The sequence below is a fragment of the Hipposideros armiger genome, unplaced genomic scaffold, assembly GCF_001890085.2.
Source record: "Hipposideros armiger isolate ML-2016 unplaced genomic scaffold, ASM189008v1 scaffold_167, whole genome shotgun sequence".
NCBI lineage: Eukaryota > Metazoa > Chordata > Mammalia > Chiroptera > Hipposideridae > Hipposideros > Hipposideros armiger.
This window is the reverse complement of record NW_017731517.1, coordinates 1,883,055-1,895,043: the sequence shown is the minus strand read 5'-3', so window position 1 is coordinate 1,895,043 and position 11,989 is coordinate 1,883,055. Positions and strand designations below refer to the sequence as shown.

General features: G+C 35.9%; 1 protein-coding gene across 5 annotated transcripts in view; it reads left to right on the top strand.

Moving 5' to 3' along the window:
- Positions 1–11,989, top strand: part of ARID4B (AT-rich interaction domain 4B) — a 137,736-nt gene that overhangs the window by 53,270 nt on the left and 72,477 nt on the right. For all 5 annotated transcript variants that reach the window (XR_002125080.1, XM_019651826.1, XM_019651823.1 and 2 more), the window contains exons 3-5: positions 2,690–2,800; positions 6,706–6,771; positions 10,851–10,941. Coding sequence is in view for 4 of the 5 variants with exons in the window: in XM_019651826.1 (XP_019507371.1) it covers positions 2,690–2,800; positions 6,706–6,771; positions 10,851–10,941 (268 nt within the window). In the remaining variant the exon portion in view is untranslated. The remainder of the gene's footprint in view (positions 1–2,689; positions 2,801–6,705; positions 6,772–10,850; positions 10,942–11,989) is intronic.

The window sequence follows — 11,989 nt, the reverse complement described above, 5'->3', positions numbered from 1 at the left end:
ATATTTACATTATGATTCATAACAGTAGCAAAATTACAGTTATAGAGTAGCAACGAAAATAATTTTATGGTTGGGGGTCACCACAACATGAACTGTATTAAGGGGTCACAGCATTAGGAAGGTTGAGAACCGCTGATCTAGATGATTATGTGTTTTCAGATTTCCCATTCTGACCATCCTTGTAACCACAATGCTTTGCTATATAGGCTTGTTAAACAAATGTATACAGAACAATAATTATTATATCACCTAGTGATGAGAATTTAGGAACAGAAAAGTAACTTACCTAAAATGATGCAAAAAAAATAATAATAATAGAGGCAGAAATAAGATCAGAACATAGATGTTTGCTTTGCATATGCTCTTTTAACAAATTAGCACTGCTCTAACAATCTAAGTTTTAGCAAGTTTTTATTATACTTCGGTTTCTCTTCACAAGTGTTTTTCTAATAGACATTTTCTTTATATGCCTTGCTAATTCCTTCTCATGTGTTCTAACTGGAAGGAAGGAAAATATTACCCTTAAATAATAATTTGCCCTCACAATATTTGAGGTAATTATTACTCTTTTTTGTCAACATGGATATGTTGGTAAGGATGTGGGATGGGCTTAGTTTGGAGGGAAAAAAATCGTGTCTCTCAATTCAAGTTGAGTAAGTCTCCTCAATAAACATATTTATAGTTTGCTGTAGTTGGAATGTTGCCAGTGTTTAATATGAATATTAATGAAAAGAAGATGTAACTGGGTTTCTGTATACTAGTAGTCTAAATATGTTACTATTCTATTCCCTTTTTGTTAAAAATTCTCTATAATAAAAATATCTAAAAAGCTTATCACTTATTTATTTGCTCCTGAGTAGGCATAAATGTGCAACTTTTAGTTGATTGCTTGTTCTATATTTTGCAATTTCTGGATCCTCATCAGTTTCCACTTAACTGTAATACTTGTGTATGAAAATAAAATTGTACTGGTTAATAAGGTGCAGGATGTGTTAATGGGAGAGGTTGCAAGTTGTGGACCATAATGAGCCATGGTCATGAAGACTGCCCCACCATTTGGGCTTTTCGAGCAATAACATGTAATACCAATTGAACCACAAAGTGAATTGATATCTTTTAAATTTTGGGGGTGAAGTGAGGTGAGTCCTTTTTATAATCTTGGTAAAATAAAGCCACTAGCTTATCTGGAATTTAACCAAAATTTTGACCAAGGAAATTATATTTTAAGGGCTAAGGCACAGGTAGGTAAAGTAGAAATGCATTTTTATTAACTTTAGGTGCAAGAGCAGTGCAAAGTTACAATTGTAGTTAATGGTATCAACAAATTTGAAAAGTAGTAATGCAGACATCATCTTTCTATGAGATATACTTCTCTTATGGCATAAATGAATTGGAATATAGGCATTTTCCTAAGTGAATTTTTAAAATCATATACTTGATATGTTTTGAATTCCTTTTTTTATACATTTCATAAAATACATAGAAAGCCATTAAGAAAGTCAGCCTGATAGTTTTAGCTAGCATCCTTGTCTTGGTTTATGTGATATTTCCTCACCTTTAAAAAAAAGTTATTAAAATTATTTGATGTAATTATGGGCACTTTTGTAGTAGCATTAGAATTTTTTTTTTGAGATATTAGCCACAACTATTAGGGATGAATTTATTTTCAGATCCAAATGAAATTGATACTTTCATTATTCTTTGCTGTAAAACAGCATTTTTCACTTTATGTTTCATGGAATTTCTGCAGGATGATAATAAATGTTAATAGGAGAAATAAAAAGTTCTTTGGACAAACAGATTGAGAAATGATGAGGCAGAGTGGGAGTTAACTCAATAAACTGATTTCTCCAAATTCCTCCTTCCTTTTCTTTTTTGATGGAACATCTTGGGATATTAATATTTCTTGTAAAACACTTTAGCTACTTACATAATTTTTCTTTGGCTATGGAATTAATATAAGCAGAACTCCTTAGAAATACAGATCCAATGCAGAAATATACCTGATTGTAAAAAGTCAGAGCAGCTATATTAAGATTATTAAAAACTAAATCACAAGTGGGGGAACTTAAAATATTATTTAACGCAGAACAGTAAATAAACAGCGAAACCGTGCCCCAAAGCATTAGCAATTTTGGCAAATTTTTATTTGCGACTTCCCAGATCGGATTTCTTAATATAGTTTTCTCCAGTTGTTTGAATACAAATGATTCTCCCCTCCTCCCCCCACCCCCTTTATGCCATTGTCTCTTAGACTTCTCTAGGTAGGTGTATAATAAAGTTATTCTGAATATGGGAGGCTGCCAAGATACAGCCTAAATATTAAAAGAAATTTTCTCCAACTTGGAGATTTAGGGATCTGCCTTCTGAGTGGTCACATAGTAAATAAATATTTAAATGGATGGCAGATGGAGGAGTGGATGGAATAGTAGACTTGTGATTGAGCTAATTCATATTATGGACCATGTGTATTTTTGTGTATTTTGTAGAGAGAAAAAGATGCCTTTATATTTTACATGATGTAAGTTTGGTACATTTAAATAAACTTTATGATATATATTTTACTTACTTTTAAGTTAGAGTATTTTATACATTGTTGTTAACAAATTGTAACAGGGTTAGACATGCCATCTGGGGTCTGATTGTGGGAAAGAATTAGAGTTTAAATCTAATTTGTTTGCATTTTTAGGCCCTTGATGAGCCTCCCTATTTGACAGTGGGCACTGACGTGAGTGCTAAATACAGAGGAGCCTTTTGTGAAGCCAAGATCAAGACAGCAAAAAGACTTGTCAAAGTCAAGGTACAGTATATGTAGATTTTATGAATTATATGTTCAGTATTTGATATTTAAAATTGGCAAATGTATGTAAGAATTTTTTTTCTGCAAGGTGAGTTTAATTTCTGGGAGTAATGGTTTTTAAAATACCTGGAAACAAAGCATTGTTTGTCATTTTAGAGTATTCCAATTGTAATGAAATTAGATTAGTACAGTTGGTTTTTTGAATGCAATTTCACTATAGACGTTGTATTGTTTTTGTTAGCCTTTTAGAGCTGGAAAGGACCCTAGAAGTCGTGTAGTTTAATTGCTTAATTTTATTGTAAAAAAACTGAGTCTCATAAAGGGTTAGTGATTTCTCCAAGGCCATTATTATAGCAAATTAGTGACAGAATAGGAATTATCATAGTTCATTAATTTTAAAACACCCCCCCATTTTAACCATGAAATCGAGATGTGGTTTACAATTGATTGTATCTTAGATAATTAAATATGGTAGATCTAGTTGATTCCTTATCCTTTACCTTTCTTGAAAAATCTAAAATATTGTGTTTTGTCTCAGGTAATACATAAAAAGAAATGTAATTGTTTACATTTTACTAAATTATCAGTATTGAAAACTATGGGACAAATGAAATATTTGAAAGTAGATATTTATTCATTTGTCAGTTATTTATTGAGTGGCAAACTGTGCACGGTACACTATTAGACGGGGATGGTGGGAATATGAGGATGACCTGATCTCTGTCCTCAAGGGATTCCTAATCCAGATTAAAATTGGTTTAAATATCTCCAGATATTAAACAGACCACAGAGGTGTACTTCCAGTGGAGAGAAGCACAGTCTCTTCTGGAGTTTTTTCCATGCCTATATATGCCTACATTCCTTCCTTCCTTATGCATGATTGTGTTTTTACCAAAAAAACCCAACTTCCTGGATGATTCCTAGTTGAGAACCATTGTAATAATAAGTCCTTTAAGGGTAAACCTGCAGGATGCTAGTTTTGGCCCCACCCTACCTTCAGTTTTCGAGTGCGTGGTGCCTTTGAGTTCTTTTATGATTTGGTTATGTGGGTAACTGTTACAGTGCTCTTATAGTGGCATTTCCTGTTTTGAATTCACACACTGGTGTTCCCTGAGCACTCATTTTTTTTTTTTTGCCAGTACTATCTTAGAGATGAAGAGAAAGCTTTTTATCAATTTTCTCACTCTTCCAGACAGAGGGCTACTGCTAGCACATGTAACATCTTAGTGTGAATTAGACAAAAGCCCTCCCTCCTGGCCGAGCCTTCTTAGCAGAGTTTGACGTACAGGTAAGCAAAGTGTACCAGTTAGAAAAAGGTGTTCCCTTTGGGCAGGAGTAGTGTTGCTCCAGGACCCATGCTTTGGTCTGCAGAGCACAGACTGGATTTTAGCCCTGACTTGCAATCTCAGCTGGGTGTCTCTGTGTAAAACTAAAAAACTCAGCTAAAAAACATGTAACAGTTCTGCCAATTCTTGTTATTAATAAAAGGAAGAAAACTGTTAGTCTCTACTGCCTCTGTTGATATTCTTGTGCCTTATAAATAATGGGTATTTAAAACTTACTGTTAATTTTTCTTGGCTGCTCTAAAATCTGTTTATAATTCAAAGTTAATGATTTTCTCCACAGATACGGTGGTATATTTCCTTTTAAAAAAAAGTCTTTAATTAGTTTCAGGTGTACAAAACAACATAATGATAGGACATTTACACCCCTCACAAAGCGATACCCCCCCAAGTCTCCACTACCCCTCTGACATCATATATAACTATTACAATATCACTGACTATGTTCCCTATGCTGTACTTTACATCCGGTGTGTGTGTGTATAGTGTATGTGTATTTAATTATAGTTGACATTCAATATTATTCTGTATCAGCTTCAGGTGTACAGCACAGTGGTCAGGCATCTACACATAATCTATGAAGTGATCCCCCCCGATAAATCCAGTACCCATCTTGCACCCTACATAATCTTGACAGCATTATTGATTATAATCCCCATGCTATATTTCACATCCCTGTGACTATTTTGTTACTACCAATTGGTGGTATATTTCTTCTTTTTTTTTTAAAGATATTTTTATTGGGGAATTGGGGGATGGGAACAGCACTGGGGAATTGGGGGAAGGGAAACAGACAAGTTGCTGTCCTTTTGTTCTTCAGTCTAGTTGTGGAGGACGTTGCTTCACTGGCCCATGTTGGTATTATCATTGTGCTCTTCCCGGGCGAGGCAGATCAGTCGCTGGCTTCTGGACGGCCGCTCACTGCAGCTGCTGGCCGTTCACGCTGGCTGCTGGCTACGCACGGTAGCCCATGGCAACCCACTGCCACAGGGGCTGCAGCCTACGCCGTCGCCGGCGACTCATGGCAGCCCAGCTCCAGGTTGAGCTGTTGTTCAGCATCTTAGCTGTAGAGGGCAGTGTCACTGGCCCTCATATGTGGGATCCCAACCGGGGGCCCTCTGGCATTCCAAGCCAGCTCTTAACCAATGCGCCACTCAGCCGGCCCTGGTGGTATATTTCAATACCAGCATTACTTGTTTTTGATTCAGAGTCAATAAATTTTGCAACAATTTGTTGACATACTTCTTCCCCACCAGTTTTCATTTATTGAGCATTTACTATATGCTAAGAACTATACTAGGTATTGAAACTCGAATGTTAAAGACCTGATCTCCATCCTTAAATGGCCTACAGTCTAAGTGAGTGACACAGATGCTTAAACACAATTTAAGTAAAAGTGTCCTGGTGCTTTTGTGAAACAGAAAAGCCTGTGGTGCTGTGAGTACAGGACATTTCCTTTCACAGCTGGTGTGTGAGCCTGGAGCCTAAATTGATTACCATACACATCTGATGAGACCATGTTAATGGTCTAGTCCCTGTAAAAAGTCTTGCTTTGTGTAGGGGAAAGCAACTCTTTCTGTACCAAATACTGGAAACTGTCTTGTTTTTCACCAACTAATTAAATATTTAAACTTGAACCCTTTATTTTAACTTATTCTCCTCATGTCTGGTTTCCCATTCTCTGATTTCTATACTGATACAGAGTATAGTAAAGTTCTGCAGCCAGACAGTCTGAGTTTGAATTTCATCTCTACCATGTTCTAGTTCTGGGATCTCGGACCAGTTAGTTAATACTTTTTTCTTCAGTTTTCTTACCATCAAAATGGGAACAGTCATACCTACTTAATAAGGTTATTGTGAAGATTATATGTTGGAATGCTTGAGCCTGATGCTTAGCGCTCATTGAATGTTTGTTCCTATGGCTTATTATCAAGCTAGGCCTTTACAAAATGCTATATCCAGTTGACCCTTGAATAGCATGGGTTTGAACTGCACAGGTATACTTTCACACACGTTTTTTTCAATAAATACTGTAAATATTTTTTTTAATGATTTTTCTTAACATTTTCGCTAACCTCCTTTATTGTAAGAATATAATATATAATACATATAACATATAAAATTTGTGTTAATCGACTGTGTTATTGCTAAGGCTTCTGGTCAATAGTAGGCTGTTAATGAAGTTTTGAGGGAGTCAAAAGTTATATGGATTTTCAGCTGTGCCTCGGGGTCAGTGCGCCAACCCCCAGTGTTGTTCCGGAGTCAACTGTGGTGCCTAACAGCCTGAGATCACCACCTGTTTTTGTCTCATGTTTTAGGAAAAGAAATTACACAACTAAACTAATACAGTAACTAAAAGTATTGAATAAAGTACGATATGTGAAACATCAAGTAATTTAGTCTGTTTGAATAAAATTTTCAGTTAATCTGCTTAGGGATTGAGATTTTATATAAAATAGGCAGCTGTTTAGATTACGTATGATAACAATGAATTCATGTATTGATGAGCTTGTGTTGCTTGATTTTTGTGTGTGCGTGACTAATTAAATTTATAATCTCTAGGTAACATTTAGACATGATTCTTCAACAGTGGAAGTTCAGGATGACCACATAAAGGGTCCACTAAAGGTAATTCATTTATTTATTCCTTATTAATTCCAATGCTTCAATAATTATGCTTGGTCATTTTTTTTTAATTCATTGGCCATTTTGTTATTGAGTTGATAAATATGTAATTCTCTCTAACGAGACCTACAGAAAAAAGTATGTTTAATGTTCATTAAAACCTGATAGGATAGTAAAACCTAACTGTGTTCAGAGATGAAATGAACATCAAGGAAGTGTATTGACTGCTTTTTATTTACTCATCTGTTTCAGTCTCACCATGTTTCACTTATTAAAATGCTGGATTTTCTGAATTAGTAGGTTATGTACTTCACCTACATCGTTAAGATTAAGTGATGTGAGTTTCATGATGATATGAAAAGTGAGGAAAAACAAAAACATAACCCTCAGAGCTTGTAATTCTTTGAAGCAACTTCTGGCAGATGAAATTTTGGGTGTCATTAGGCAGTTATAAGTGATGAACATGTTCATACATACAGATAGTTTGATTTCTTTGCATTCGTTTTTCCTCATTGGCTGGTGAAATAACTGCTGCTTTACTTTCTGCTAGTGAGCAAGCTAATGGGAATGTGTGGGTAGCCACTATGTGCCCCTTGGCCCTTTCAATGCCTGAAAATGGATATTGGCTTGGCTGGGTAAATTTTAAGAAATGCTAATTAACGGAATTGAAGAAACAAACATTGGATGCAAAAAAACTCATTTACTGATGAAGCTGTTCTTTTCTGAGATGTAGATAGATTTGTTATCTGCCAGTTTTGTTTGTGGTTGATTTTAAAACTTTTAATTGGATCGGTCGGGCATTGGTACCTTGCATATAGAGTAGGTACTGTGGAGGACTAAAGCTTGTGAGGTTTTTTTTTTTTGTCTTGCCTTATGAAAATTACTTTCCACCATTTCTGTTTTGTAGGTGACATCTTTAATGTTACATGCATAAGGTCATCACTTGCAGGGACAAAAGGACAAAAACATGTACACTTATAATACAACATTAGCCACCATTTATTTAGCACTTAGTATGTGCTAGTATTGTGCTATGTCTTTTGCACATATTATCTTACATAATCCTCATAATAGCTCTTTATAGAAGAGGAAACTGAAGGAGGTAAAGTAATCTGGCCAAGGTCTTGCAGCCAATAATGGCAGAACCAAACCTCTGATAAACTCACAGCCTATAATTGAAGCATTGTGCCCTCTGAATGTTCAGAACACATACACCTCCATGCCTCATTTGTGTTTTTACCTCATAAGCATAGCTCTTCACTGCCTCACTACCCTGTTTACCTGACACAGGCCAGCTGGTACCAACTACAAAAAAAACTTCAGTGTGGGAAGGGATAGAAAAAGCAACTGCTTTATGTCGTCAAGTATCTTTCTCTTCTACTGTTCCAGCCTCTTTAAAAGTGGCATAGTTGGTTTATTTTGCTTGTTTGGTTTTTCTTATTTTATTACAATTGTTTTTATTTGTGATTAGTGCTTAGGACCATTTTGATTTTGACATAGGCAAGCATGTTAAATTTTGGTCTCAAGATTGTTAAAATACTTCTCTTGCTTATAGACTTTTTTGTATACTATAGATTTTGAATTGGTCCCTAATATACTTTGTAGATTTCATTTCCATCAGTTGATAGAAAGTGTCAGTATTTGGACAAATGTTTCTCTTAGAGGAAATAAGTGATGGTATTTTATCTAAATTTATTTTTAATGAGTTTACATAAAAATAATACCTAGACCACTTGAGTATTAAATTTAAAAATTGTACTGTGTATTTATTGACTGTAGTCATTTAATGAAAGTTCTGTTAATTCTCCAGATTTTCCTTCTCCTTCTTGGGCATTGTGTGGGACTAACAGTTTCTTCTCTGAACAAGTTTACTTAGTTATCACTATAAAAACTATGTTCATTTTATTTTTATTGAGGTATAATTGACATATAACATTGTATTAGTTTCAGGTGAACAACATAATGATTCTATATATGTATACATTACAAACTGATCACTACAATAAGTCTAGTTAACAGCCATAGTTAAAACGTTATTTTTTCTTGTGACAAGGACTATTAAATTTTACTCTGCTAACAACTTTCAAATATGCTTTACAGTGTCGTTTACTGTAGTTGCCATGCTGTACATTACATTCTCATGACTTATTTTTTATTTTATACCTGGAGTTTGTACCTTTTGACCCTCTTCACCTACACCAACCCCTGTCTAGCAAATCACCAATCTGTGTTCCTATGGCAGTTCTATTTTTAATATTTTGAGGAACCTCCATGCTGTTTCCCATAGTTGTGTGCACCAATTTACACTCCCACAAATAGTGCACAAACCACCAATCTCTGTATCTATGGGCTTGTTTTTTTGTTGTTGTTTTTGTTTTTCAGATTCCACATTTAAGTGATATCAAACAGTATTTGTCTTTCTCTGATTTATTTCACTTAATGTAATGCTCTCAAGGTCCATCTATGTTGTCACAAATTTCAGAATTCCCTTTTTATGGCTAAATAATTATTATATATAGACCACATTTTCTTTATCCATTCATCTATTGATGGGCACAGGTTGCTTCCATGTCTTGACTATTATAAATAATGTTACAGTGAACATTGGAGTGCATATATAGTTTTCAAATTAGTGTTTTCATTTTTGAATAAATACTGAGAAGCAGAATTGCTGGATCCTGTGGCAGTACTATTTTTAATATTTTGAGGAACCTCCATGATGTTTCCCATAGTTGGGTGCACCAATTTATACTCCCACCAACAGTGCACAAGGGTTCCCTTTTCTCCACATCCTTGCTGACACTTCTTTCTGATAATAGCCATCCTAATAGGTATGAGGTAATATCTCATTGTGGTTTTGATTTGCATTTCTCTGATGATTAATGATGATGATCTTTTCATGTACCTGTTGGCCATCTGTGTCTTTGGGAAAATGTCTATTCAGATTCTCTGCCCATTTTTTAATCAGATAATATTGTTTGTTATTGTTGTTCTTGCTTTTTGCTATGGAGTTGTGTGAGTTATTTATATATTTTGGATATTAACCCTTATTAGATTTTTTTTTAAAAGATTTTAAGATTTTATTGGGGAATTGGGGAAGGGGAATAGCCAAGTTGTTGTCCTTCAATCTTAGTTGTGGAGGGTACAGCTAGCTCAGCTCCAAGTCCAGTCACTATCCGACCGACTGTAGACAGCTCAGGGCAGCTCAATCTGACCGACTGTACACAGCTCAGGGCAGCTCAGCTTAAGGTGCCGTGTTCAATCTTAGTTGTGTGTGGGCATAGCCCACCATCCCATGCAGGAGTCGAGACCCGGCAACCTTGTTGTTAGGAGCACGCACTCTCACCAGCTGAGCCATCCTGTCATCTGTTGGCAGCTCAGTGGCAGCTCAGCTCGGGTGCAGCCCACAGGCCCATGTGGGAATTGAACCCGTGACCCTGTTGCTCAGAGCTCGCGCTCTTAACTAACTGAGCCACTCGGCTGGTCCCTTATTAGATTTTTGATTAGCAAATATTTTCTCCCATTTAGGAGGTTGCCTTTTCATTTTTTGTTGAAAGTTTCCTTCGCTCTGCAGAAACTTTAGGTTGATGTAGTTATAAAGACCAGTAAATGTAACTCAGCATTTTCTTCCCCAAATGGAAAATATTTTAAATGGTCGTCATTAGTGTTGCATTCTTACTCTTAAAGAGACTTCAGAGCTATTTCTTAATTATCTCTACCCTTCCCCAGCCTTCTTCAAAAGGTAGTGATAATATGGGGCAAGGACAGTCAATTTTCACACAGAGTAGCTCTGGTTCTCAGAGTGTGGTCTGAGGATTTTTAGGGGTTCCCAAGACCCTTTTAGGGCACAACAGGCACATCATTTTCATAATAATACTTAGGTATTATTTATCTTTTTACTATGTAGACATTTTCACTGATGGTATAAAAACACAGGTGAATAAAACTGCCAGTATCTTAACACAAATCAAATCAGTAGTTATTTTATTCTTTACACCATGCACTCAATTAAAAAAAAAATGAAGCCAGTTTTTAGTTTACTTATCGTCTAAAAGTTTTTCTAACTTTTAAAAATACTTTAGGTTGGAGCTATTGTGGAAGTGAAGAATCTTGATGGTGCATATCAGGAAGCTGTTATCAATAAATTAACAGATGCGAGTTGGTACACTGTAGGTAAGGGAATAAATCTTCTTTTATGTATTTTCAAAGATGCTACAACTAAAGTAAAGTTTCCTTGATTTACTTCCTCCCCTAATGCCATAGATGTTATTGCTGTTAATGGTTTTTATCTCCAGATATTTAAAAATTTTGTTTCATTTATATGTGCATAACATATAATTAGAAATTATTTAGTGTATGTATTATAGAATTGGATTTCTAGCTTTTTTTTACTTCAAAGTATATCTTAGAGAAAATTTTTTTCCATCTTAACTATTTTTAAGTGTACATTTCCGTAGTGTTATTCATATTCATGTTGTGCAACAGAGAAATTTCTTTTTTTTTTTTTTTTTTAAAGATTTTATTGGGGAATTGGGGAAGGGGAACAGCCAAGTTGTTGTCCTTCAGTCATAGTTGTGGAGGGTGCAGCTAGCTCAGCTCCAAGTCCAGTCGCCATTCTGCCGCCCATTGGCAGCTCACGGCCACTCAGCTTAAGGTGCTGTGTTCAATCTTAGTTGCAGGTGGGCATAGCCCACCATCCCATGAGGGAGTCAAACTGGAAACCTTGTTGCTAAGAGTGCACGCTCTAACCACTGAACCATCCGGCCGCCGTTGGCAGCTCAGGGCAGCTTGGCTCAAGGTGCCGAGTTCAACCTTAGTTGCGTGTGGGCATAGCCCACCATCTCATGTGGGAGTCGAACTGGCAACTTTGTTGTTAGGAGCACATGCCCTCACCAGCTGAGCCATCCTGCCACCTGTTGGCAGCTCAGTGGCAGCTCAGCGCGGGTACAGCTCACTGGCCCATGTGGGAATCGAACCGGCAGCCCTGTTGCTCAGAGCTTGCGCTCTTAACTAACTGAGCCATTCGACCAGCCCCGAAATTTGTTTTTATTGTAATATTATATTTTATAATATTTGATGTACCATAACTTGTTTTTTTTACTAATGATGTTTAGTTTTATTGCTATTACAATAAATGCTGGATTAAATGTGTTTTGTACATGCACATTTTTCTAGTATTTCCATAGTGTATGCATTGAAAACTATGCATAGATCAAAGTGA